Here is a 27,345-nt window from a genome sequence, read left to right as displayed (position 1 = left end):
TGGATCCACCCTTTTGTACACAACATGTACACCAAATTCAAAGGAAACTTCTTTATTCATCTACAGCATCTATCGTTTCCTCTGGCCATACTCGATCCTTGTCAGCATCTATGAAGTATCGACGCATCTTTCGCCAGTTTAGTGTGTCGATGTCCAGTAGTTGAAAAGAGAACTCGATATCTGGAGTCAATCTGTAGCCCAAATACCCGAGACGGCCGAAATATACATAGGGCCCCTGCAAGAACAGCAAACAACAATCGTTAGAACGGCAGCCAACCACTGTCGACAAGTGTTCCCTTACGTTGGGGTACTGGACGAACAGAAGCAGCGGCAGGGGCTTCCCTGCAGGAGACGGGGTCAGGTAGTAGTTGTCGTTGAAGCGGATCGCCTCTACTCCTCGCTGCACTTGGCTCAGATGCCACAGGTGGAACGGCGTGACCTCACGACAGCGACGCCATGGAAACAAAATGAACTTTTCCCGGCCGAGCCGAGCCTCGCGAAACAGGTACTCGATGTACATACCCGACGTGCAAGGCACGAACAGCGCCATCCCGTTCTTCCAGATGTGAATGTCACTGTCTTCGGCGAACAGCGGCGTGTAGCCACCAGGACACAGCGCCTGCATCACCGACTCCTTTCCCGGCGGAAGGAACTGCTTGCCCAAGGAGAACGCGTGGAACAGAGTCGTCTCGATGTTCAGCAGTGGGGTCACCACCAGCGGCTTGGTCGAGGTGGGCTGAATGGTGCCCGACATTTGCACAAACGGCAACGCGTCACATTTCCGGATCGGGTACCTCTCCCGGTACATGTCTTCGTGCTCCTGCTTGGCCTCTTCTCGTAGTCGTTTCGAGTGCACCAAAACCTTCTCCCACATCTCCTGGTCTTCCACGGCGTATTTCGCTTCCAACCTCCTCCTCTTCTCCTGTTTGGCTTCAAACCTGACCAATTCCCGCGCCAATCGATCCTCGCGCCGCATCTCGTCGCGCTCAAGGCGCCGTTGCTCCTTCTCCTTCGTCTGACGCTCGAGTTTAATTCTCCTCGCGGTTTTCCTCTCTCTTCTTGCAAGCTCTCGCTTCCAGAGTCTCTTCTTTTTCTCCTTGATCTTCTCCTGCAGCCGCTGTTCTCTCCTCTCAAGTCTCTTGCGCATGGAAATACGTCGTTCCTCTTCTCGTCGAAGGAGCTTTCTCCTCAGTCTCCAGTCCTCAATCCTCGGCTGCGTATGCAGTGGAGGGCCGAACACTTCGACCATTTTCTCCTGCACTTCAACTTCTAGCTGTCTTTTCCGTTCTTCTTTTTCCTTCATCTTCTCCTTCTTCTTCTTCTGCCGCTTCTCTTCTTCTTCTTTTTCTCTCTTCACTTTTCCCTCCAGTTTGTGCTGGTGCTTGAGCTTCTTGTGCTCGAGTTTCGCGCGCAATTTGCGCAAATTGCGCGCCACCTTGTCCTTTTTGCGCTGCTGCTTCTCCTCTCTGCGCTTCTTCTTCTCCAATTTGTGCAAATGCTTCTCCATTTGCACTTGCGCCTTCTCCATCTTGCGCAACTCCTTGTCTTTGCGGCGCTGCTGCTTGTCCAATTTGCGCTTTTTGCGCATGCGCGACGATTTGCGCGTGGGCTCCAGCGGCTTCGCGTCGGGTTCGCGCTTCCTTTTGCGCGTGGGGGCGCGCGGTGTGGGCTCCGTGAACGTCGGGAGCTCGAGCGACTGCAACTTGCGCCGGTTCTCCTCCATGCGGCGCAGGCGCTTGACCTCATACTCGCTCACCATTTTTGCGAAAATGGATGGCATGCGCAGTGGCGACGCATAATCAGGCCGCGCAATTGCGCAAAAATGGGTCGACAAATTACAGGTATAGTGGAACCAAGTCAACGACCAGACCTACCAAACTAAAAAAAAAACTAGGCTTTGATGAGGTTTCCTTTGATCGGATTAATTTCCGGTTCTTGGTTGCGACTACTTCGATCGATCGCGTCGAGGAGCTCGTCACCTCCTTGGCGTTTCATCCCAAGCAAACCCCCAAAAGTGCTGTAGTCGCAGACTCCTTTTGCGGTGGAAAGCAACCCGAAAAGAGGGGTCAAAAATGGTAGCACGAATTTTATCGTGCTAGGGAGTTTTGCGATTCCAGCTCAAGCGTGCTCAATTCCAACTCGCAGAAACTCGACAACTACGGCCCCATCGTTCGAGAGCTGTAGGCTCGAGTTGGCTGTGCGAGGTGGCCACATTAGTGTCATAAAGGTAAGATTTCTGCCTATTTATTGCGGCTTGCAGCGCACAGGGCCTCATGGAACTGCTGCTCGGGGTAAAAAGATGAAGAGACTTCGCTTGAGCTCCATGTACTATTGAAAAGGTTCTATGAGATCTCGCCAAAACTACTCGTGGGCAAGTTCAAAAACATCGATACATCTCAAGCGCTGCCGGACCAAGGTGGTGAAGCTTCTCATGGACAAAAACAATGTGGCAAGCACCGTTGAAGCAGCTTCAATGGGAACTCGTGTGCTCACGCCAGTCGTGCCCTCTTGCCGTCCAATAGCCGCGCCACATCATCGCAGCCAACTGCTCTCGCTCGTGCCGCTGCAGCTCAGATACTTTTTTGTATCACACCGGTCTTGCAGCAATTGTACAACAGTCAGTCGGCAGTCCATCACTGTTGCTTCCAGGGCGTACGCGGTAGACAGCGCAACTTCACCACTTCTGTGTTGCCTTTTGCAGCAGCGGTAATTATCCCGCGATTGATAGCGCATCCACTTGTATCTTCGAGCAGCAATCGCACCATGTGCACCAAATTGTTTTCCGAAGCATGCTTGAAAATGCCATGTACGTTCCGGGACTGCACCTCTCCAGCAACAGCTTAGACACTTCAATGTTACCAGCTGAGGCCACTCCCGTGAAAGCTCGATTAACGGTGTCTGGATCGCAGTGGTCAAGCAAATATTTCACGATCCCCACTCGATCGCGCCATGCAGCACAGACCAACGCATTGCCTTTAGAAAGTGATCTGCTGAGGTCTATGAACATTTTCACAACTTCGAGATGGCCGCTCTCCGCTGCGATTTCAAGCGCCCGGCCTGCCTCAAATGCCTGCACTTTGCTGACAAGGAGGTTTGCCATTTCAACATCTCCTTTCGTCGCAGTATATTCCGCAGCTGATGTGGTAGCTGCCACAACATCCAAACGAGGCAACCGACTGTTTGTAGGGTAAGAGCTCAGCACCATCTTTGCGACTTCCCACTGTTTGCTGGATGCTGCTACTTGGAACGCATGAGCAGCCTCAGCGTTACTCCAGTCGAGCGAAATCTGTACCAGGTTCATGCGTCCAGATCTCACAGCGTCCGAAAGCAATGCCAAAAACTCCCCAATGAGCGGGTTGTCCATGATTGACTCAAAATTGCAATCGCTCGGCGACACATTGAAACGAGGAAACTGCCCCAAGAAATATTCGACCAAGGCACAGTGATCGTATTTGGCTGCTTCCCCCAGTGCAGCTGCAAACGCGTGCTTGCCAAATATGCCTACTTCTAGCATCCGAGTGGCCACGTTCCAATTACCTTTCTGGGCAGCAGCCTGGAGTGCTTCTTCATTTGCAAAGGGATCACATAGTCCAACCAGCATCTCCGTCACCTCTGTTTGATCGTTTTGCACAGCCGCTTTTAAAGCACAATTCACCCCGAATAATCTTTGTCCACTAAACCTCTCGAGCAGATACTGTATCGGCTCTACTTGTCCATTGGTTGCTGCAGCGACAAGGGCCTTCTCCACATCGAACACCCTGGGCAGTAGAATAGCCACCACATTTACATGTCCGTTTGCAGCAGCAGCTCCCTCAATCTCACCGGAACCAAAACCTGATTGTTGAAACTCCACGACTTGAACGTGGCCATTTCTTGCGGCCGCGGTGATCTGCTCCATGGTTCTCTCGAACTCTGGGTAATGGCGATAGAGCCACCGCAAAACAGCAGCATGTCCATTAGCTGCAGATGCCATGAAAGCTGCGAGCGAGCAGCCTTCGATCCGACTCGTGTGAAGACGCCGACAAATTGCCAATTTTCCTCTGGTGGCAGCACCATCCATGGCTCCAACTGTCACTGCGAGAATATCGGAATACCTGCTGAGAACTCCACGCAGTTCGAGGTACACGGCGGCGTCGATGGTGGAAGGGATTAAGAAGTCGCTCACTTGACGTGCGAAATGGCTCGCAGCGAAACTGGTAGCGCCAACTGAACGGTGTGGAGTGCGGGCGGCGGCATTTTTCTTGGCCTTTTCAGTTTGACTTGCTAGCCACAAAACTTTAAATGTTGCTAGGACATAGTTCCTCAACTTTACAGTTCTTAACAAAATTGCAAACCGAAGATTGAGAATTAATTCTGAGTTGTCAGATGAAGTCCATTTTTTGTGGCATTCGGAGAGATCCAAGGTTGAGCTGTAAAGCGGAAATGAAGGGTTCGAGTGACCAAAGAATCAAGCTGCTCATCCAATTATGAAAAGAAATTGCCCCTAGGGTCGCAATAGTGAATGCAAGGAATGTATGGCGGTACAACTCACTCGCAATCCCGATCTGCTGAAGATCTCGCTACTCGAGGCGCGGTTGTTTCCTAGATTCCCCCATCAGAAACTTCACTGCCTCGGGTAAGTCACTCTCACGGCTCCTCGTGCAGCCAACAGCGGGGCTGAAGGCCCAGCGGTAGTTTTCGTCATCCACGCATTGGCGGAGCCATTGAATGATCTCCGAGCGACCATTTTGTGCTGCCTCGCGAATAATCCGCTGCGTGTCAACGTGTTTTCCCTGGAATTCGTTAAAGAGTCGTTGCACCATTGACAATTCCCCGGCCTTCGCAGCCGCAACAATGGCGGCGACACGGTTGCTCTCGGCCTGAATCGCCAGTACTTCCTCGTACCCAAATGTTGCGACCAACGTGGCAGCTAACTGGGGGTCAATTTCACTCATTTGGTTAAGGAGCCATCGCATGACTACCACGTTGTCCGCTGCGGCGATTCTCACGACCTTCGAGGTGAGGAGGTTGGGGCATTTTCGCACGAGCAACCGTATCAGGTTTAACGTATCAAGCGAGGTAGCTGCGTTTTCCAGTGCGCCAGGAGAGATGTCGCCACTTCCGCAGAGCCACTCCATGACACGAACGCTGCCACGCATGCTCGCAACCATCGACACCTGCGATTTTGGCGTAGCTGCGGCGACAAGCCATTGGGTTTCGTAAAGCCACTGTAGCATCTCGACTTGGTCCCATTGTGCGGCCTCCAAGAAAGCTTCAACGGTGCAACCAGTGCGGTAATTCTTGTGCAGCCACTTGGCCACGTTCAGGTTGCCAGTAGCCGCTGCGTTATTCAAGGCGGCCGAAGTGCAGCCTTCGCTGCGATTCGCGCGCAACCACTTGAGAATCTCCCAATGCCCCCGAGCAGCAGCTTGGTCCATCGCCTCGGTGCTACAACCTTCTCGACGATTTTCGTGCAACCACTTCAGGATTTCAAAATGACCGCCGTCTGCAGCTCCATCCATGGCCGCCTCCGTGCAGCCCTCGCGTCGGTGGGTGTGCAGCCACTTTAATATCTCGAAGTGGCCATACGTGGCCGCACCATCCATAGCTTCTTCCGAGCACCCTTCGGACCGATTTTGATCCAGCCAAACGACCAAATCCAAGTGCCCGCGTCGAGCAGCGCTGTTCATCGCCTCGATCGTGCATCCCTCGCTGCGATTTGCATGCAGCCACTTGACAACGTCGAATTTACCAGCAGTGCAGGCCGAGTCCATCGCGCCCGTCGTACAACCTTCCTGCCGATGCTCGTGCAGCCACTGCACCACCGCCAAGTGACCCCAGAAAGCCGCTCTATCCATCGCCTCGGTCGTGCATCCCTCCTCCCTTCGGTTTTCATGCAGCCATTTGACAACGTTCAAATGGCTGCGATGTCCATTGCGGCTGTGGTGAAGCACTGACCTGCATGGCCATTTAGCCAGTTGAGAGCTTCCGGGTGTCCGTTCTCCGCAGCCAGATCCACCGCGCGCTTCGTGCATCCTTCGCTTCGATTGTCATGCAACCACTGGACAATCTCCAGATGCCCGTTCTGAGCAGCAAGATCCATCGCTCGAGCTGTGGATTTCTCCCCGCGCCACTCGTGCAGCCATTTCACTGTCTCGAGATGGCCATTTTCAGCAGCCTTCTCGATGGCATCCTCGAAGTCTGTTCTCCAGGGACCACAGGCTGTGGGAAGACTAATCATCCACTGAAGAACGTGTGTGTGTCCACCACTTGCAGCCTCCCTCACTGCAGTTCTCCACTCGGTCGCATCCTCTCTCGAGAGTAAATATTGGAGTTTGTGGACTGAATCGCCGCGTTTACAGGCCTTGACGATGGTTCCTTCGTGAGAAAAGGAGTCCAAGAAGCTGTCGATACGATACGCAAGACGCGGCAGTTCAATCCCACCTGGAGCAAGCCATCTACGAGAAACAACGCTCACACCAGTGAGCACAGGGCGGAAACGCAACGCCTCCATAGTTGACGAGCTCTTGTGGTCGATAAATTGCGAATTGGAGAATTCCCGGACAGCGTGGAACATCACTTTGCATCAATCATGCGAGTGATATTTAGCTGACGAACTTTCTTCGAGATGGATACCCAACGGTGATTTCCTGCTCTGTTGGGATCTGTGTTGGTTTTGAAACGACTGCCTTGCAAAAATATCGGGAAGAAGACGTTCAAGACCATCCATCCAACCACGCCCTTCGCCATTGTCTTCCCTTCCGGTCATGTCGGAACGGCATTCTTCACTTGTGCTCAGTGTTGTCGACAATGCGGAGGCTTCGACCCCCGACGCCCCACCTTCAGCTACGGATGTGGACAAAGTGCCCCTGGAAGCGCTGCGGCGAGGCTCGAGTCAGAGTTCGAGACGACATTCTTCTCAGGTGCCGTCTCGGGTGGTCTACCCCATTGCGGAGGCAACAGGAGAGGCGACAAACCGACCGATCGGTACTGGGAGGAGAAGGAGTGTGTCGACACGAGGCATCGCGGGCACACCCAATAGTGCACCACCCCCGACATGGGCGACCCTATCGTCAGGCTTGCGCCGCTCAGTGTCGGACATTCGCAGCCACACCGAAGCAATCAACCGAGCAACCATAAATCCCCCAAAGGAGTCGCCGTACGAAGAAATGATGGCGCGCTTCCAGATCCGTCAATTGCAGAGGACGCCGTCCAGTATGACACTTGAAATGGAAGCAGGCAGCACTACAAGTCGCGGGTTCATTGCTGGCTTCAGCAACGACTACGCGGCTACTCCACCCGGCGGACTCACCGCGCGCACGCCAAGAGCTCAAGCTCGCAATACCAGTGACCACGTCAGCTCCGTCGTCGCTGACCTCGGACCCAGGACGGGGAGCTTTCTGTACTTCGGTGAGCAGTCCAGTTTCGATGCTGCGCTCAGTCACCCTCCGCTGGAAAGCGGCACCAGCAGTGCTCAGCTCACGGAGCAACTGAATCTTGCCCGTGGGGGTCTACAAGGGCACAGGCGATATCCCAACACATTCAGAACGTCAATCCTGGGAAGGTTGCACGAGTGGAAGCGTGGACTTGCGAAGCCCCTCTCTCCATACTCGAAGATGTCCCAAGCAAGGTATGCAACCATCCTGGTGCCGACGGTCATTTATGTTCTCTATCGCCCACTGCAGCTCGCGTTTCCCGACCAGCACCAGCATTTCCCCATCGACGCCGTCGTTGCTGCTACGCTGGGACTCGACGTGCTGATGACGCTACACACAGGTTACGTGACTGAAACGGGAGCGATCATCCTCTCGCATTGGCTCATCATTGGACACTACGCGAAGACGCGCTTCGTCCTCGACCTCCTGGTTTTGCTGTCGCTGCTTGCACATGTGAGCCTCGATGCCTCCACTCACAAGTGGATATCGTTCGCGATCGACGTGCTCACAATGGAGCGGCTAGCGTACATCACTCACTTTGTGCGCATGATTTGGGCCATCCGAGCCAACCAGTCGGGGAGTGGGAACAAGTTGTGGGCGTGGTTGCTCTACTCTCGCTACTCGCATCTTTTCCGCATCGCTGGCATTGTGGTTGTAGTCATCTGCATCGCGCACTACATCGCTTGCATATGGGCTCTGCTGCTGGACGAGGGGAACGGGTTTCAAGACACCGAGGCGTCATGGAGCGAGAAATACTCGTCCAGCTTCTACGCCGCGCTGCTGCTGATGCAGGGAGAGGGGGTGCCTACCGACACAGCGGCGCAGAATATGTTCGCGTCGCTTTCCGTTGTGCTCGGCTCTATCGTTCTTGCAGTGATATTTGGCCACGTCGCTGTCCTGGTGGCCGATTTCAACGCCAATACGACGGGGTATCAACGCAAACGAGAAGAAGTCTACGCCATGACCGCCAAGCTTCAGCTGCCTGTGCCGCTGCGCGAACGGATCCACGAATACTACGAGCATTTGTGGCACGAGTACGAGTGTTTGGACGGCGAGATCGTGCAGTTCTCGAAGGGCCTCTCACACTCGCTTGGGCTTGAGGTCGTGCTGTTCAAGTACATGGAAGTGGTGATGCACGTGCCGTTCTGGAAAGACTGTACGCCGGACTTCCAGAAGCAGCTCATGCTGCGCCTTGACGTGCGCGTGTATCTCCCAAACGACTTCATCATGCGGCAAGGCGAGGTGGACGACGAGTTTTACATGGTAAATCGTGGCTATTGCGAGCTTGGCCGTGACAAGAACCGATTTGAAAGAGTCACCACTACAACGCTCCCGAGGACGGGCTTCATCGTGGGGCGAAGTAATAGCGGGCGGCGTCGTACTATCAGCGCGGGCGGAGACCAAATGGACGATGGGCCTCGACAGTCGACATACGAGTTGGATGCAGCTCAACGGAGGTATTACCGCAACGGAGGTCGCGACGGGATGGGGAACGAGGTATTGATCTCCCGGGGTCAAGCGTTCGGTGACATGGCACTTCTCATGAACTACCAGCGAGCAGCAGACGTGCGGGCCGTGACCCACGTCGAAATGTGCGTGCTCTCTCGAGACTGCTTCCAGGCAGTGCTGACGAGGTACCCGGATGATCGCCGCAAAGTCGTCGTCGATATGCTCGCGTCGTACATGCAGAGCTACGAGGTGAGCAAAGCACGCTGTCCTCTGCTAGAGCTCGTCCGGAAAGTCTACAGCGCCGAAGCAATTGAGAAGGCGTGTGCAAAAGTCGGCGGCCCTCCTCCGCTCCTTCCTCCTGTTCTTACAGTCCGCCAGGCGGCCGAGCGGATCTATACGGCCATCAATGTCGAGTCGACGGACGCGACACTCAAGTTTGGCGTGGGTGTGAACATCCGCGACAAGCTGGTTGCTTTGCGCGAGCGTCGACGCAAAAAGCGTGATTTGAATGCGCTAAACAAACCAGTTACTCGGACTGCGGGGGAAGCTGCAAATGCGACTAGGAACCATCACGTTCACAAAAGCGTTGGCCGCGAAAGCGCCAGCAACTGTGCTTGCAAGCACACTGGAAGCTCGAGTGACTCCGTTTTGAGACCTCTCGAGAAAGCAAAAGAATCGCCGTCAGCTGAAACACAATCGCAACCTTCGCAAAAGCCGCCACTGCAAGAGCGACTACGTCAACTAGAAGAGCGCGAGCTTGTAATTCTTCAAGGGTTGAAGGAGCTACAGACCAGCTTCACCCTGCTTCGAGCTCGCCAAAAGAGCGCTCCAGTTCCTCAGTTTAGCCGCAAGCGTTCGGCTGCTGGAGATGATTCCACCATCATGACGTCTGCTGGAAACACTCGCGTACCATTGCTACGAAGAGTGGGTTCATTCGTTGGTGTGTCCTCGTCGAGCAGCCAGGACAACAAAACTCAAGGCCAGGTTGCAAGGGTGTCCCCCACTCGCTACGCTGACAAGCTCTTCAGTCATCAATCATTTGGGCCGCTTTCGCAGCACAAAGAAGCTCGCGGTTCCCGACGGCAACCTCGTCAACAGCAAAGAGACTCCTTCCGATTTACGTCGGACATTGAGCCTCAGGACTCCCAGGTTGACAGCTTAGCGGTTCCATCTGAAGTAATCGGATCCAGCGCCGCCGAGAACAACACGACGTCCAGAACTGAGACTGCGATTCAACCTTCAGTGGCACCTGAGAACCGACGAATGCTATTCCAGCGCAGGGCTAGCCAGTCATTCCGAGTCTTGGAAGGAGCTCAGACTCGAACTGACTCGGTACCCGCAACAAAAGCAGAACCGCCTGACACACGCAGGAGTACGTTCCAACGTACACACAGCCAGTCGCTTCGTACACTGACTGAGGCCTTGAACACCCTCCAAGTACCGCGCCCTTCCTTGACATCAGCTCAAAATCATGTCCTACGAAGGATGAGCTCCTTTGTGACGGACGGCGGTACTGTGTTACAGGGTAGCAAGCGGTCCCCAACGCGCTATGCCGACGAGCTCTTCAGAAGGTCGATCGAGTCACCGAAAGAAGAAGGCTGGGAGTACAAATAAGCTTTGCTCTGACCAGCTCGAGCGGTTGACGAGCTGGTTCCTGGCGCCTTTCATAAGGTATTGCATGTCATTCGCCAAGTACTCATCATTTTAGCCGCGCCCTCTTGCCTCCCAGCACCTGCTCTACTTCCACGAAACCAGCGGCCTTCGCTCGTTCGAGCGCCTCACGGATACTTCCCGCACTTGAACCTGATCCCACCTCGTTGCAGCAGCTATCGCATGGCCGAGATCATTCGCGTCAGTTATCTCCGCCAGATACAGCACTGCGCCGATGTGCCCCAACTCGACAGCTTTTTCCAAGCCGCCCGGCAAAAAGCGTAGCCCCCCCAGCTCGTTCAAAGAAAAACTCCAGCCCCGGCACATTGTCAGTCGCTGCACCTACGACGACAGCTTTTCTCAAGTTAAAAGGTGGTAGTACACGGACGCGAAAACTCGAAAAGTTGCAGCACACGCAGCAGTTCGTTATACACTGCTCCGTCGATGGTCGTGGGCATGAGGAGGTCGCTGGCGAGCTGGAAGACGTGCGGGAGCGCCAGGGAGACGCAGAGCAGAGGGGGAGAAGGGGGCTGTTCTTGTTTCTTGGCCGATCGGTCCAAAACCACTTCAACTTACTAAAGTGTTGTATCTAAGTACGACCACCATGGTCAACATTTCAAGAGGAATTGACCAGAACAGCACGCCGCGCGTATATGACCACTTATACAGCACACAAAGATTAGGCCTCGATACCAAGGCGCTTGAGCACGTCCTCCATCGTGTCGTCCTTCTGGATGCTGCTGGCGTTCTCGCAGATTCTAACGCAGGCGTTGAACAGCTCGCTGCCGACCTTCTCGTCGACCTTGTGGCCCATCGAGTAGTTGAAGCTGTTGACAGTCGAGAGCCACATCGTCGACGACGAGGTCACGAACGGGATAGCGCAGAAGGCGAACATGTCCTCCACCGTGAGCTCACCGTTGGCGGCCAGAAGGTGCTTCTTCTTGTAAGCGTAGCGTCCGAGGTTCGAGATGGTGGCGTCACCCGAGCACGAGCTCGCGATCTTGAAGTCGCCAAGGAGGGCGCCAACGCTCGGCTTGGCCAGCTTGCGGTCCATCATGACGCACGGGATGGCCATCTCCAGGAGGTTGTCGCCTTGCGCATTCGTCTGCTGCTGGGAGGTGCGGGCGAGGTCCCAGAACTTGGCCGTCCTCATGTCCACACCCTCGGTGGCCAGCCATTGCAGCCTGGTGGTGGTCATGTACACCCCCACCTGACGCTCCTCCGCAGGCTCGGGCACACGTTGACGCATGTCGTAGCACATGTCAGTCACAAGGTGGAACGGGCCGTCGGTCTCTTCAACGCCCTTGAGTTTGTGGTCGACCTTACTGGCGTGGTAGAAGGCCAACACCAGCATCGGGATCAGAGCATTGCCGAGCGTGACGCCCTCCTGCTTGCACCTCCGCAGGGTGTCACGCATGTTGGTGGGGCTACCGGCCTGGCTGAGCAGCGTGGTGCTGTTCTGCTCGAACGGGATGCCAAAGTCCTTCTGGTCCTCACGTGGGGCCAGCACGGGCTTGAACACCTTCATGGAGCTGACGAACGCTGGACCAACCAGCACTGCCAGCACTGTCTTGGCCACAGGTTTGAGCCACCACGGACTCGTGAGCAACATGGCGTAGAGCGACGGACGCAGTGGGAGCTCGTTCACGGGCTTGGCCGCCTCGATCGACAGCAGCGCCACGTCCTCCAGTGTATCGTTGACGAAAATCATGCCGGACTCGCCGTCCGACATGATGTGGTCCGAGAAGAGGAAGAAGCGGGCCTTGTTCTCGGTCTTGTTGACCCACGCTGTGAGGTAGAACATGAACTGCGTGGAGCGGTCGAACGGGACGTGGGTCTCCGTCTGGACGAAGTGGTTCCACTCCATCCAGGCTGCATGATCCTCCTCGGAATCCGAGAGTTCACGAACGCGCAGCAGCTTCTTGGTCGCGACGTCCTCGAGCGTGATCCGCGGCTGGATTTCAGCGGTGAACTCCTCGTCCGTGACGGCGAGCGCACGCAGGCGCGGATGGCGGTTGTAGGTGCGCATGACTGCAGTCGGCAGGAAGCGCAGCAGTTGGTCCATGTCTCCGCTTATGGCGGTGGCGTGGCAGCACTTCATGGACACACACGGATCGGCGACGCCGAAGCGCTCAATGCCACGCAGCGGGAAGCGGCGCTTGCTATCATCGGTGACGACGCTCTCGTTCGAGATGCAGCTCATAGCGTCAAGTCTTCTCGAGGTGCGTGGCAGATTCGAGTGTGGACCGAGCGATCAACTGACACCTCGACAGAGCAAGGGGGGGGGCAATGCAGCAACGTGAACCTTCCCGTGGTGGTGGGGCCAATAGTATTATGGTACCGGCAAGATACGTGGAGGTCCATGCGCTCAACGTCTTGCCGTGACCCGAGCGCAGAGCGGACACCATAGACTCCCCACCGAGAACATCTCATTAGAGATGTAATGTCAGTGCTGCAAACGAGGCGAAGTGGTGAGATCAACAGTCATGATATGACAACGATGGCTCGAGCTGAGGATGTTTTGACTTGGCTTTTGGACGATGGTCTGTGCACGCGCGTACGTGGACATTGATCAGCTTGCACAGTACCGGTAGTTTCATGTGTACAACAATGTTGTTTGTTTTATCGTTGATCATTATCGTTGATCATTATCGTTGATCATTATCGTTGATCATTATCGTTGATCATTATCGTTGACCATACTGCTGGAAGCCGTTTTGATACGGAGAAGTGGCTCGATATCATCGTGCTTCCGTGCAACATCCAGTTCGCTTGAGCTTATCAGTCCACGCGAGCTCGTTTAGTGCGTAACAAGGCAACTGCATCTTCATCACCAGAATTTGTCAGTCGCGCTATCGCATCGGCGATACTGCAAGAGTCACACCGGGGGCGTAGCAGCTCGAACACCTCCAGGCAACTGTCTCTTGCTGCCGACCCGAGTGCGTACGAGGTGCTAGCCAAACCGCATTTATCAGTCAGCGCTCGAACTACCTATGGACCTTTGATTGCGCGTATGTCGATTTGATCCAACAGCAAGCAAGTGAGAGGAGCAATCCCCATCGTAACAGCATAGTAAAGTATGTTCGTGAGGGCTGAAGGCTTGCACTTCTCCAACAGCTTCGTAGCTGTTTCTGGTTTGCCCATCGAAGCAATCTCCGTCACAGCCCGATATCGTACACAGACGCCTGGCTTGCAGCTAATTTGCGCCTTGTCACGTCTCGCATCAGCGCATTGCACCGCCAAGAGTTCAAGCTCTTGATATCGTCACGTCCAGCAGTCGATATGAATGCACGACGCAACAGTCCAAGGCCGAAAATGTTGGCACTCTGGAATGAGGCGATGAAGTTCATTGCACACTGCAGCGTCGATGGTGGTCGGCAGCAGCGACTCGTTGATGAGTTGGTACACGTGAGGCAGAGCCTTGATCTCAGGCGGAAGCACCAACTTGGCGCGAAGAAGAACGCCATTTTGAGGCGAGTGTACTTATTTTTTCTTGCCAAATTTCACTTATTATGTGGAATATTGTATACAAAGATCGTCCTACGTACCGCTGGTCCTTGCCTCCCTGTACTGTGTCTAGCGCTGGCACTCCTTGACTGTGATAGCCTGGGGCGGTGGCGGTACTTGACGATCAACTCGTACTCCTCCGCCTCCTCGCCCTGGTCCTTGGTCGCGATCGCCGTGGCAGCGTTGACGAATGAGTCGAAAGCGAAGCGCTGGACTCAGGCCTCAGCCACGCGACCATCCGTGAGGGTGTTATTATATGAACATATATAAAATATACTGGCTGCTCTCATCACCTGGTACGTCGAAGTAGTATACAGAGTTCCCCGGCAAAGGGAAAAAGGTGTGATCAATAAAGACTGCGAGGTTGCAAGATTAGCAGAGAATTTCATTAAGAGCCAAATGCACTGAATCCTTCCGAATTATACGACTATTAATAATAGTCAAAATTATAGCAGAGCATGCATGTTTCCCGCAAGACCGCGAAATATAACTTAGATCAGTAAATGTTCACGGTAGCTAGAGCAAAGCTTCTGCAGACCCGTACTATTTGTGCGTGATAAATTGCTGCACGCAGTTCTCCCTTTGCCGGGGAACTTTGTATTACAGCAGTAAACGGTAAGTGCACGACACGAGGGTATTTAATCAAAATACAAAGCTTCCCCGTGTGAAACGCGGCATTATCCATGCAGTGAGTTAACCCTTTCACTACCAGAATTAGAGGTCCGCAGTGGACCGCTAATGGTGAAACGCATACGTTTTGGTGTTGTAATTTGCCAACATTTTAGGGATGCTCTGTTGCGGGTCCGCAGCGGTCGCCTGTCTCCTGACCGTGCCGAACTATCTTGGATTTTTGACCAATAGGTATTAATGTTATTGCCTCTAAGACGCATATTTTCGGCTGGTAGTAAAAGGGTTAAAAGGTATAAACACTGATCGGCTATTAATACGTGTTCGATCCGTAGCCATTTGCTTATCCTGTCACTTTCCCAAAGTCTATCTCCTGAAATCCATGTGGTATGTTCGTGATCCATGATGGTGATAAGCACTGAAGTATTGTACAGTACCAGTGGTTCCGGTATTGACAAATGTACATGCACACAAGACCGCTGGAGGGAACTGAAGACGTAAAACTCTGCTGGTATTGGGTCAATAACTGCCGGTAGATGGGGTTAGATTGCAGCAGCAGATTCCACGCTACAATCTGAGCTATGTGGCCCTTTCCACCTGTACAAAAATGTGCTGGTACTGTACAGAAAGTAAGAAAAGGATGTGAAAGGTAATCTTAGAAGACGGCAGCTAGAGTAAACATGAAGAGTGACTGTTAATAGTACCTCAACTGGAATTTACTTGACTTTGTCACGTATTTGGCCCATTTATTTGTTCCACTAAAATTGTCAGGAGGGGGTGAAAGCCTAATCGTTCGGTACACTGCACAGAGACACCGGATTACAAAAGATCTCATAAGCCCAGGCGTAGTATTACTTTACTTTAACCCAGTCGCAGCCTCAGTGTAGTCAAACTTGAGTTTTGTATGCCTCGCAGTGTTGAGCTGCAACTTGTGCACCGATAATAAATACGCTACCTCGGAATTAGGAGGACAGATGTCATTCCCAATCATGAGCTTTGCTGCGGTGAGCTTCGCAAAGGCAGTTGAATGCGAGGAGCGAAGCTACAACCAGCCCACGTCGGTGGCAGGGGCTAAGCGGTATTTGCGGAGGCGGTCCTGGTGGCGTGTTGCTCAGCGAGTCGATCATTGTACTTACCCGTGGAAGAATCTTTTCCCGCAGGAGCTCCCCATTTCAGATATGCAATTCACCCCCCCTCCTCTGCTGTTCTATGTACATAGATTACTACTATTTCGGAGTACTTGGAGTTGTAGTCGTAAATACCGTGCACACATGATTTCGTATCCATTCATACTTCGAAGTACTTACTAAATAGCAAACAGCCTTTTGAAGATCTGCACATGCAAATCTGAAGCCTTCATGGTTTTACTGGAACTCTGCACACCTGCAGTATTCGGTATTCGGCTATTATACCTCCGGCGCGAAAGCAAGCAATATACAGTCAGTTAGCGGCAGCGCTAAGCTTTTCGATGGTGTCCTTTTTGTTTTAATCGGATTAAAATTCGCAAACAACGAGTTTTCCATTCTTGTCATTATATGTTCTCCTTTTTCTGGGGATACATATGTAATAAGCGAATGTACGCTTAAAAAAAAGAGGATATCCAGAAACATTTCGCTTTTAGTACTCATTGCTGCGAAATGGGGAGCACTAAGGGAACCAGAATATAGCGCCTCCTGCGTTTCGCACCAGCCCGTCGGAGGGTTAGTAGTAGTTCGGCCACAAGGGGCACAATAAGAGAAGCTGGACTTCAAAGTTGTGTACATATGCTGCGAGTTGGTATTGGTGCATTTGATAATGTAAGTTGAGGCTGTGATCTAAGAACTCGTTCATGAACAACCAGGGCTCCTCATTTGCATCAAATAGTTCAAAATGCGAAAGGGCTCTGGATAGTTCCTATATTTGCGGAGGTCCATTTTCTATTTGAAAATAAAAAGGTGGGGGAAAAACTGGGATGATCAGGTCAAGGTTACGGTGATACATTTCCAACTGGGCAGGTGGTGAGGATTTGCTGTTCGCGTGCTCGTGAGCACTCGCGTCTCATTCTACAATTTACTTTGCTGGACGCACTTCGTAGCAAAGCCCAGTCATGCGTGTGTGCTTGATCGTGCTTGCGGTTACGTCCGCCAACAATTTGGCACTTGCAGGCACCATGTCAGCCCACACGGCAGCAACTGCCTCGGTGAATGGTTTTCAGCTGGAAGAGAGCAGCAAGCGCTTCTTAAGAAGCTATGGCATGAGTGACCTGGACGTGAAGGAGGACTCCGGCGAAGAAGAACGAGGCATTGATCTAACGAAGCTCGACGACGTGATCAATGTGGTGAAAGGCGACAAGATGATCGATGCGGCAAAACTCGACGACGTGATTAATGCGGCGAAAGCCAACAAGGTGATTAATGCGGCGAAAGCTAACAAGGTGATCGATGCGGCAAAACTCGACGACATGATCAAAGTCGACAAGGTGGTCAACGCGGCGAAAGTCGACGACGTGATTGATGAGGGAAAACTCGACGACTTGTTACAGCCTGATAAAATCGCGCGTGCACTGAAGAATCCTGACGAAGAGATGGCTCTTTTCGCTAAGTGGCATGAGAGTGAAGAGCTGTCGAAAGCGATTCTTAATCGACTGAAAGCTAACGGCGGCTTTTTCAAGAACCAGGCAATTATCTTCAGGTATAACGATTACAGAACCAGATTCGCTTTCAACAAACAACTCACCCCCTGGCTCGATACGAAGACACTCGATGAAACCTTAAGTTTGTTACAAGACCATGGTCTGACGAAGATAAGGGGGCAATTTGAAGTTTGGTTTAAGGATGGAAGAACCAAGCAGCAGATCGCTGACGCGCTGCAACCGCATCCGAAACTTGCCAAGAAGTACAAGGCGCTGGAATTTCACTATGGCCACTTCGTGGATTATAAAGCGATAAAAATTAAACAGGCTGCTGCTGCTGAGGCCAAAACGGCTGCGGAGGCCAAAAAGGCTGCCGAGGTCGTTGAGGCTAGCTAGGCTGACGCGACAACATATGCAGCGCTCTCGTTTGTTCTGTTGTGAGTGAACTCCACTTTAGAGCCTAAAAAAATTGAACCGTGAACAGTGTATCCTGAAGAACAAGGCTATCATTCTGAAATAAAACGACATACATGACAAGGATCGCCTTCAATAAACAACCCACTCCCTCGAGACGAAAACTCTTCGATCATAGACTTGCTGCAAAAACCAGGACTGAGAAAGCGTCGGAGCAGTTGTAAGCCGATTCAAGGCCGGGGGGAAATAATCAGCACTTCGTCGAAGTGTTGGAACCGAACACGAAGTTGTCAAGGAGTACAAGGTGCTCTAATTCCACACCGGCAATTAAAGTGATCAACGCCAAACGGGCTGTTGGAGGGCAAGTCTTCTCCTGCCCAACCCGATATCATCCCCAGTTTTGAAAAAGACTGTCCGAGACGCGAAAGGACGTAGCGATCCTTGGCATTATTGATCGAGCGCCATGGAGGCTAGCAAGGTGAAGCCTCTGGGAAGTATCTCTCGGGATGACGTCCGTCATACGCTGCACACGCACTTCCATTCGTCCAAACCGACCCCCCGGCCTTCGACGGGTGGTGGTGCGTCTGCATCCACCGCCAGTCGCAAGCGCGTTTTCTCCTTCGTGCAGGTACAGAAGCCCAAATCCAGTGCAGCGGAGACCAAGCGACTGTTTGGCCACGGACCCAATGCCTCCAAATACTTCGTGCTCTGTGTGACGATCCAGGACTCCACTGCTGCGGCGCAACTGGAATTGCATTACGTGCAACTGCTGAGCAACTTGTCGGTGGACGTGCGGAGCTCGTGGAATTTGAGTGGACTGGACACCATTGAGCACAATGGAATTGGACCGGAGAAGACTCGGGGAGCGTTTGCTCTGTTCTTCCGTGGCGAAGTGACGTCGTGGCAGTGGCTCGTGGACGCAAGGGAGAGTGCTACAGCCATGCACGAGTTTCTGTGGAGTGTGTGTGCTCTTGTAGTGCAAAATAATGTACGCGAGGAAAAGTCTTAGTTGCTACGGTAGAAGGGTTCGTTGATGGCGGTGTTGCATTTTGTTGTGTAGATTTCGCTTCCGAGGTTGGTGCGACTCAATGTGGAGGAGCTGCATGAGACAGCTACTCAGCTGAGTCTGCAGAAGGCGTACGATCTGGACGTCGACCTTGTTCGCTCCGTGGTGCGTCTGTTGTTGAGGCTACATCTATTGGCTGGAGAATGTACTGATGGTTCTATTGATGGTAAAGGCTGACATGAAGGAGAATGGCGCTCTGGAAGAAGACCCCGCTGTAGGTGATGAGACTGGGGGGAAATTTGTGGATAATAACGCGGGCGTTGATGTATCGGGGCTCCGACTTTCTTCGCCCGAGAGCAACGAAGCGCTGAGTTTGCTGAATGATGTTGACTGGAGTGAGGTGCAGTTGTTGGCTGTAGAGGGAGATCTTCGAAAGAAGCTGCACACGTTGGAAGATGAAAATATCGCCTTCTTACTCTCTTTGGATGGCGAAGCTTCGGTGTCTCCATCTCCGGTGGTGGGATCGAATGGCAAGGCCTCTGCAAAAGGCACCTCTGTGGACAAGATCCTCGAAGCTATCGACGCGGTTCAACAGCGTGTCTCAATGATCCAGGACTGGACCAACGAGTCTGATGAGTCTCTCGGCCAGACGTCCAGCAGCATGCAGCATTTCGAGGCTCTTAACAATCAGCTGGAGATGCATTTCAAGAACAGTGTTTCCCTGGAGGAGGTGCTGGCCAGGTTGATGGCTCGAGTAGAGATTCACCAACAGCACATGCAAGTTTTCACGTCCCCGGTGGAGGTGTTTCCTGGTGAGGTTGGAGGAAGTTCGACAGGCGTGATACACGACAGGGGAGGTGATGTGGGGCGTGATATAAGCGTCACGGAGCGAATGCGAACGACGGTTGCTGCTGTAGCTGCCATGGACCAGGCTATTACATCCACGCAAGAATTTCCTGCTAAAGAGATGGTCGCGTTTCGAACACGCGGTGACGAATTATCCAAGCTGGCTACAGCCTTTGGCGAGAAGCTCTGCACATCGTTTGACGTTTTTCTCCAACGAAAGGTAAAGCAGTGGGCGAATGCTCGAGGAGGCAATCCTTCCTCAATGCCACCGGGCGAGTCCCGCTTTAATCGTGTAAAAACAGCATTCGACGGAAGTGACGAGGAGATGAATTGGGGCTTCACCAACGAGTCTCTCCATACCGTCCTCGGCGACTACCAGTCTCTGTTTGCGCATGTGAACTCGTTGGATCCGCGTATCCTAGTGGCGTTGAGGCAGACTTACAGCAAACAACTGGCAGGGGTCTACAATGCGCACGCTCAGTCTCTCTTCAGGTGCTTGAAGGACAAACTCCCTCGGACGTCGAAACATCATTTCCACAAACCAACTTCACTTCAGTCGCGTGGCATTCACCTATCGTCTTCTCACTTTAGCGTCGGCGACACTATGTGTGCATCGCCTCTGATGCAACAAGCACTCGACCACCTCACGCCGCTGGTGCTGAGCGAGCAACGACTGGTAGCTCGACTGTTTTTCCCGTCAACGACGGATCGCGCGAATTCTTCTGGTGGAAAACATGAGCTGGAGGACCTGACACTCACGATGGAGAGTATTTTTGAAAAACTCTTGAAGCGGATGAACGAATTTGGCGAAGCGGCTGGGCTTCGTAATATCTTGGATGCTCTTTCACTCGTGGTGCTGGTAAACGGGAATCTCGAAGAGTATCGGCAGCAGAGTGCGTTCCTGTACAACGTCATGGTGAGCTTTCAGCTTCAAATGAAGCGTATGCTGATCAAGTTCACGGAAGAGCAGGTACCACATCAAATGACTCGCTATAGCGTAAGATTGCTATGCTGTGAGCTGAATCGCATGTCTTGTGGTCACATTTGTAGGAAACCTGGATCAGCGCGCAAAGTGCTGATACAAAAATGGCAGGCGTCCTTGCTCCAGCGAAGAAAATTGTGGTAAGATGCTCAAGTAATCGAATATTACGGCTGTTCATCATCTTTGCTGGTACTTGTGTAATGGCTGCTTGTAGAATATGATCGCCCGAATGGAAGAAAGCGTGTGCGGCAAGACCGACGACAGCACATTGATGTCAATCTACAACATGATGTTGCCTGCTACCATGCAATGGGTGGACAAGGTCGCAGAATCGCGGCCAAAGTACGCCTCACTGACTCGCCTTGGTACGGTTGAAAGGTAGATCTGCTTCTTTACTGCACAATGGCTAACTTACTCTGCTGCCAAGAAAACTACCTCTTTCTCAGCGATAATCTGAAGGCGATCAACGGATCAAAGGAGCTGCCCCTTGCGCAATACGCGACTGAAGCACACGACCGATACACAGAAAACCTCCAACGCTACGTGGCATCTGTCTGGGAGTACGCTTTCAAGCAACTCGTGGTAAGGCGGGATGAATATGTATAGGTGCCTCGGGTCTCTGACGTGTTACTGCTGAACTTCTAGCCCTTGATGGCATCCATCGAATCGCTGATGACCACGGTGCCTGCATCAGAGATCCAGTATCATTCACCGCGCCAAGAAGTTCGTCGTGTTCTCGACTCCACTGCGAGCACGGTAAGAACGGGAAGTCGAGAAAGAATGGTTTGTGCACACCTGACAGTGTTTTGCTTTTGCAGTTCGAGAAATCTGTTCGCATCATGCATGATCGCATGAAAAAGCACTTCCGTGAGAACCCAAAGATGCTGCCAAGCGTGTGGAAGCAGCTCATAGCGTACGGGAGCAGTCGTGTGGCGGTGTACGCGCTTGTTGCAGGAGACTGTTATCAGCTGCGTTTTGAGCCGTCACCCGAACGCGGACTGGAAGTGCTGGAAAAGTTTGCCTTTACCTCAAGTTAACCTCTTCGAAGCTATCACGACTACCAGCACCGTGTTGACAACAATCTCCTTTCGATAGGAACAAGACCATTTAACTTCTTCACTCCTGCTTCCACTTCTTCTCGGAATGTGCTGCACTTGGGACTGGATACGCCCAAATTGCTAGCGACATTGTGTGCACGGAAATGTAGATGCAGCAAATATACGGCAGTGCCAGCAGATTGATGCGGTGCACGAAACTGTCCACAATGTAGGATAATACTGTGCTCACGTCTGTTGCATCAAAACACAGTTGTCAGCAAAACGGACCATACACTGTACAAAGTGAGCTGTACCTAGGTGACTCCAGTTGAGCAGCGCAAGGATTGCAAGAGGGGACGATACAAGAAGGCACAGTCCACTCAAAGCGTTCGTGTACAGCGATGCACTGCTGAAAGGGACCACGCGGGCAAAGTGGGCCATGGGAATCGCGCAGAAGAGGGCCATGGGGTAATTCAGGATGCCCAAAATGCAATGAGCGTACCTGTTCAATAGATAAAAAAAAACATGTTAGTGTCCAGCACAACGAAAGGCAGCAGCACATCCCACAGCAGCATAACGTACACAAGCACCGCCATGGTCAGGAACTTGATGGCGCGCCAACCTGAATCTTGCTGCGGAACCTTTCCGCTTGAGTCTCCTTTAGCCTCGATGGCTCCTTCTTTTCTTGACGCAGAATCATCTTTCTGCTGGCCCAGCTTCCTTTGTTGGTCAACTTCATAAATCGCCAGCCTCTTGCGCCAGTCATATATTTCCACACAGCCAGAAAATCCCGGGACAGAACGCAGCGTGGGCATTACAACCACAACAACGAATGCTTGGACGATGGAGATAATGATGGCCACCACCCACCACCTCGTAGCGGGGATACCACCGGAGCTGAATGTTTCCAGTAGTGCGGTCGGAGTGGGAAAATAGTTGCAGATTCCCACCAGCAGAACCAAGCACAGCGCTTCAACCACGAGGAAGACAGCAAGCGCAAATGCTATGCGCATTCCGCTGGTTTGGTTTGCCAAGTACAGCAGATGTGCGAATGCGGGGGAGATAGCAAGAGCCACAGTGTAAAAGTACTCACCCACTGAGACGAAGGTTGTCGTGCTGGGGAGAACGTAGAGGAAAAACGACTGGTGCAGCTTCTCTTCCAGGTTGCTGAGAGCGCGCACCACCATCTCGATTGAGCGGAGCACCTCACGGGTAGAAAGAGGACGATCACCTGAGGTCGAGCTCTTCGTCAGCGAAAGCGTGATACTGTCGATATTGTAGCTGATGAAATTAGCGTGGGGGCCAGCAGGGCCCGACGCTAACGTTGTCATGAAATGCAGCATTCCCTTGAGGTTCGTCAGGTAGTTTTGAGCACTCTGTTTGTACTCTTCTGGGGCATACTTGTCGTTCAATCCTGCGATAAAATCGAGCACGCTCGAGACGTAGTCCTCCTGCTTGGTGTCATTGAGTGGCGCCGCATCAGCACGGTCCAGAATCGTAGAGATCTGGTGCTGGCGGAATGCGCGTACTGCAGTGTTCACAAGGTCCAGGTTGGGCAGCTGGCCGTTCATGCCGGCTGTATAAATTCCAACCGACCCCACCTGACGCGTGTCATACATCGTTTCCAAGTTGATAGCAGCGCGAATGACACCAGCGCGCATCGGCAGCACACCTTGCAAACCACTCTCAACAGGGTCCAAATGATACGCCTGCAGCCAAGCCTCGGTGCCAGGAGCATACCCGTCACTTCCATCCAACCTGCCATCTGCATTGCACCAAAACACAGTGAAAACTTAGAAATTATACATCATTCTCAAATCGGAAAACTAACCGCACCGTCAGCAGCCAGGAGAACGACGTCTTTCGCCAACCACTTGGCCCTCGACAGGTACTTGAGCAACGCTAGTCCCAGCGCCAACCCAGAGTACTCCCCACTCCCAGCACCCACATTGCGGAAATGCGTAACCAGCACAATAGCTTCCTGCGAAGGCACAGTAACAACCCATGACAATCACAATCAACCGCCTTTCTCCACTACAAAAAAACTTCCTGTCTGTACCTTTCCATCTGCCAATGGCGAGGCTCTTAAAATTCCGTACACATTCGTCCTTGGCTCGGAGGCTTCATTTGTCTTGAACACTTGAGTGTATGCTTCAACGCGGTCCAAACTACGCAACTGTATGTCGATCCAGTTCACAATCGCCGAGCAATTGCCTCCACAACCTCCAAAGGGCAGCTCCGGCAGCTCTAGCAGCTTCTGGTGGAACCCTCGCGCCGAATAGGCCTCCTGGTGACTGGCCCGAGCCTCCATGAGGTCAATAAGCAGCGCGTTCTCGGACATGTACGTGCCGCGGCACTTCAATTCGCCTGAAAAGACGTCAGACCGTGTTTTAGCGTTATTATACATTTAAACATAATAAAAGCAAGGCAGTACCGGTCGTGACAGTGACGGCAGGATGCAATAGCAGCCAAAAAAGACCCAAAACGTACGTTACCCAGCTGAAAAACGGTAAAAGCAAGATAATAAGACGACAAATAACGTTAGCATTATAGATGACAAGCACGCAGCGCATTATGACGATAGCCATATGAGGAGAACGAGGGAGGAACGCGCATTCGACGCACCACAGCGAAAGACAGCGAGACGCCACGTAGCCGCGGAGACGCAGCAGCGCGCGCCGCGCCATGGGCAGCGGCTTGGGTTTCGCCTCGCTCATTGGGATTTGGATAATTGGGAAACTTTGAGCTCATCATTGGCAAATGCTGTCCTCATTTTAATTGGAAAATGTATCGAAGATTGAGAAGCGATGTACCCAAATTCAAAAAAACAAATAGATACCCATATATATTGTATTCATCATTCATAATAAATGCGCACAATTCCCACAATTGGAATTGAGCCAATGGAGCTGAGCGCGTACGAAGCCAAACGACAGCGCCGGATCGAGGCCAACCAGCGGCGTCTTCAGACTCTGCACGTGCCAAGGCTGCAGCCGCGTGCCCGCTCTTCTGTCCGTAAGAAGCGCGGGGTGGAAGACGCAGAACCGGTGCGAAGATCACAACGTCAACGCCAACTCAGAGAAAATGGTCCAGAAAATGGGTCCGAGGTGTTTTTAGAGCTCGATCCGCCGCCCGTGCGTCTCAAACGAGCCAGGACTTCGCCCCCGCAGCCGCTGGGTCTACCGGTGACGCTGTCTTCGGAGCTACAGAGCTCGAATTCCAGCAGGAAAAGTCATATTTCGAGCTCACAACTTGAAGTTTCCGTTGGAGAATTCCACGCCAAGTGTCTGGGCACCCAACTGCTGCCAATGGGCAAACAGACAGTCATGGAGGGTCTGTGTCCACCGGGTTTTGTGCCCAAATTCTCCAAGATGAGCGGTGTGCAGCCGTGGAAGAACGCGGTGGTGCTGTTCGTGAATATTGAGAACGACTCGTTCTATGATAACATTTTCCATCAAGAAGAGGTGGACGGACGCAACGTGGTGCATTTCCAGTGGTTCGGACAGAATCGCTGGCATGAAGAGTCTCCGTTGGTGGTGAGGTTGCGGGGTGTGAAGAGGGGGGAGGAGGGGCTGAGGTTTGACGAATCGTACTACAACAAGGAGGGCGAGACAGAGGAACCGCTGCTACTTTTTCTTCGACACACTCAGGTGAGGAGAGGAGACTTTTAATAGTTGGTGGTGTGGAATGTTGAACGGTTGTGTGGTGTTTTTTGTGTGGTGACTTGCAGGGGCCTTATGTCTATTGCGGTCGGCTGGGTTACCTTGGCCACCGGCCGGCGTCCAAGCCGCTGGAGTTTCGGTGGCAATTGCTGGATGTCGGCTCGTTGCAGTGGGAAAAAGTGCGAGAACTGTTAGATTCCTCTGCTACTTCGTTGAGTAAGACGGAGGCTGTTCAGGAAGTGCAATAGAGGACAAAATGCAAAGTCGTATTGGATTCATGATCACTAGGTAGGGCCTGAACGTTTCTTGAAGACCGCGTGGACTACTGGTAAGCAGTAAATGCCCCGTAGTCTATGCGAGTTTGTTGTTCCTATCGAAAGGAGATTGTTGTCAACACGGTGCTGGTAGTCGTGATAGCTTCGAAGAGGTTAACTTGAGGTAAAGGCAAACTTTTCCAGCACTTCCAGTCCGCGTTCGGGTGACGGCTCAAAACGCAGCTGATAACAGTCTCCTGCAACAAGCGCGTACACCGCCACACGACTGCTCCCGTACGCTATGAGCTGCTTCCACACGCTTGGCAGCATCTTTGGGTTCTCACGGAAGTGCTTTTTCATGCGATCATGCATGATGCGAACAGATTTCTCGAACTGCAAAAGCAAAACACTGTCAGGTGTGCACAAACCTTTCTTTCTCGACTTCCCGTTCTTACCGTGCTCGCAGTGGAGTCGAGAACACGACGAACTTCTTGGCGCGGTGAATGATACTGGATCTCTGATGCAGGCACCGTGGTCATCAGCGATTCGATGGATGCCATCAAGGGCTAGAAGTTCAGCAGTAACACGTCAGAGACCCGAGGCACCTATACATATTCATCCCGCCTTACCACGAGTTGCTTGAAAGCGTACTCCCAGACAGATGCCACGTAGCGTTGGAGGTTTTCTGTGTATCGGTCGTGTGCTTCAGTCGCGTATTGCGCAAGGGGCAGCTCCTTTGATCCGTTGATCGCCTTCAGATTATCGCTGAGAAAGAGGTAGTTTTCTTGGCAGCAGAGTAAGTTAGCCATTGTGCAGTAAAGAAGCAGATCTACCTTTCAACCGTACCAAGGCGAGTCAGTGAGGCGTACTTTGGCCGCGATTCTGCGACCTTGTCCACCCATTGCATGGTAGCAGGCAACATCATGTTGTAGATTGACATCAATGTGCTGTCGTCGGTCTTGCCGCACACGCTTTCTTCCATTCGGGCGATCATATTCTACAAGCAGCCATTACACAAGTACCAGCAAAGATGATGAACAGCCGTAATATTCGATTACTTGAGCATCTTACCACAATTTTCTTCGCTGGAGCAAGGACGCCTGCCATTTTTGTATCAGCACTTTGCGCGCTGATCCAGGTTTCCTACAAATGTGACCACAAGACATGCGATTCAGCTCACAGCATAGCAATCTTACGCTATAGCGAGTCATTTGATGTGGTACCTGCTCTTCCGTGAACTTGATCAGCATACGCTTCATTTGAAGCTGAAAGCTCACCATGACGTTGTACAGGAACGCACTCTGCTGCCGATACTCTTCGAGATTCCCGTTTACCAGCACCACGAGTGAAAGAGCATCCAAGATATTACGAAGCCCAGCCGCTTCGCCAAATTCGTTCATCCGCTTCAAGAGTTTTTCAAAAACACTCTCCATCGTGAGTGTCAGGTCCTCCAGCTCATGTTTTCCACCAGAAGAATTCGCGCGATCCGTCGTTGACGGGAAAAACAGTCGAGCTACCAGTCGTTGCTCGCTCAGCACCAGCGGCGTGAGGTGGTCGAGTGCTTGTTGCATCAGAGGCGATGCACACATAGTGTCGCCGACGCTAAAGTGAGAAGACGATAGGTGAATGCCACGCGACTGAAGTGAAGTTGGTTTGTGGAAATGATGTTTCGACGTCCGAGGGAGTTTGTCCTTCAAGCACCTGAAGAGAGACTGAGCGTGCGCATTGTAGACCCCTGCCAGTTGTTTGCTGTAAGTCTGCCTCAACGCCACTAGGATACGCGGATCCAACGAGTTCACATGCGCAAACAGAGACTGGTAGTCGCCCAGGACGGTATGGAGAGACTCGTTGGTGAAGCCCCAATTCACCTCCTCGTCACTTCTGT

The 27,345-nt window shown here is 52.5% G+C and overlaps 9 protein-coding genes across 9 annotated transcripts; 4 read left to right on the top strand and 5 right to left on the bottom strand.

Moving 5' to 3' along the window:
- Positions 1-52: 52 nt before the first annotated feature.
- On the bottom strand, positions 53-1,759 carry KRP23_4155 (Reticulocyte-binding protein 2-like protein a; the record flags this gene model as incomplete). The annotated part of the gene is made up of 2 exons (XM_067889080.1): positions 53-235; positions 302-1,759. The coding sequence occupies 2 exons, from the start codon at positions 1,757-1,759 to the stop codon at positions 53-55; spliced, it is 1,641 nt and encodes a 546-aa protein (XP_067748273.1).
- Positions 1,760-4,559: 2,800 nt separating this feature from the next.
- On the bottom strand, positions 4,560-5,150 carry KRP23_4154 (uncharacterized protein; the record flags this gene model as incomplete). The annotated part of the gene is made up of 1 exon (XM_067889079.1): positions 4,560-5,150. One exon carries the CDS (start codon positions 5,148-5,150, stop codon positions 4,560-4,562), a length of 591 nt encoding a protein of 196 aa, XP_067748272.1.
- A 1,596-nt stretch (positions 5,151-6,746) lies between these two features.
- Positions 6,747-10,478, top strand: KRP23_4153 (Potassium/sodium hyperpolarization-activated cyclic nucleotide-gated channel 4; the record flags this gene model as incomplete). The annotated part of the gene is made up of 1 exon (XM_067889078.1): positions 6,747-10,478. The coding sequence occupies one exon, from the start codon at positions 6,747-6,749 to the stop codon at positions 10,476-10,478; it is 3,732 nt and encodes a 1,243-aa protein (XP_067748271.1).
- A 715-nt stretch (positions 10,479-11,193) lies between these two features.
- On the bottom strand, positions 11,194-12,717 carry KRP23_4152 (uncharacterized protein; the record flags this gene model as incomplete). Its single annotated transcript, XM_067889077.1, has 1 exon — positions 11,194-12,717. The coding sequence occupies one exon, from the start codon at positions 12,715-12,717 to the stop codon at positions 11,194-11,196; it is 1,524 nt and encodes a 507-aa protein (XP_067748270.1).
- A 4,017-nt stretch (positions 12,718-16,734) lies between these two features.
- Positions 16,735-17,655, top strand: KRP23_4151 (uncharacterized protein; the record flags this gene model as incomplete). The annotated part of the gene is made up of 1 exon (XM_067895848.1): positions 16,735-17,655. The coding sequence occupies one exon, from the start codon at positions 16,735-16,737 to the stop codon at positions 17,653-17,655; it is 921 nt and encodes a 306-aa protein (XP_067748269.1).
- A 481-nt stretch (positions 17,656-18,136) lies between these two features.
- KRP23_4150 (Exocyst complex component SEC3A) lies at positions 18,137-21,544 on the top strand (the record flags this gene model as incomplete). The annotated part of the gene is made up of 8 exons (XM_067889076.1): positions 18,137-18,661; positions 18,734-18,844; positions 18,912-20,495; positions 20,576-20,647; positions 20,722-20,872; positions 20,935-21,089; positions 21,153-21,263; positions 21,326-21,544. The coding sequence occupies 8 exons, from the start codon at positions 18,137-18,139 to the stop codon at positions 21,542-21,544; spliced, it is 2,928 nt and encodes a 975-aa protein (XP_067748268.1).
- A 79-nt stretch (positions 21,545-21,623) lies between these two features.
- KRP23_4149 (Glycosylphosphatidylinositol anchor attachment 1 protein) lies at positions 21,624-24,261 on the bottom strand (the record flags this gene model as incomplete). The annotated part of the gene is made up of 7 exons (XM_067889074.1): positions 21,624-21,796; positions 21,859-22,046; positions 22,127-23,309; positions 23,381-23,525; positions 23,604-23,911; positions 23,979-24,043; positions 24,170-24,261. 7 exons carry the CDS (start codon positions 24,259-24,261, stop codon positions 21,624-21,626), a joined length of 2,154 nt encoding a protein of 717 aa, XP_067748267.1.
- Positions 24,262-24,447: 186 nt separating this feature from the next.
- Positions 24,448-25,454, top strand: KRP23_4148 (uncharacterized protein; the record flags this gene model as incomplete). Its single annotated transcript, XM_067889073.1, has 2 exons — positions 24,448-25,194; positions 25,275-25,454. 2 exons carry the CDS (start codon positions 24,448-24,450, stop codon positions 25,452-25,454), a joined length of 927 nt encoding a protein of 308 aa, XP_067748266.1.
- Positions 25,455-25,634: 180 nt separating this feature from the next.
- Positions 25,635-27,049, bottom strand: KRP23_4147 (Exocyst complex component SEC3A; the record flags this gene model as incomplete). The annotated part of the gene is made up of 6 exons (XM_067889072.1): positions 25,635-25,853; positions 25,916-26,026; positions 26,090-26,244; positions 26,307-26,457; positions 26,532-26,603; positions 26,684-27,049. 6 exons carry the CDS (start codon positions 27,047-27,049, stop codon positions 25,635-25,637), a joined length of 1,074 nt encoding a protein of 357 aa, XP_067748265.1.
- Between the last annotated feature and the right edge of the window lie 296 nt (positions 27,050-27,345).

This window comes from Phytophthora ramorum (genome assembly GCF_020800215.1).
Source record: "Phytophthora ramorum isolate Pr-102 chromosome Unknown Phyram_PR-102_s0003, whole genome shotgun sequence".
Taxonomy (NCBI): domain Eukaryota; phylum Oomycota; class Peronosporomycetes; order Peronosporales; family Peronosporaceae; genus Phytophthora; species Phytophthora ramorum.
Note: the sequence above shows the minus strand (reverse complement) of the source record. Positions and strands in the feature narration are given on the sequence as shown.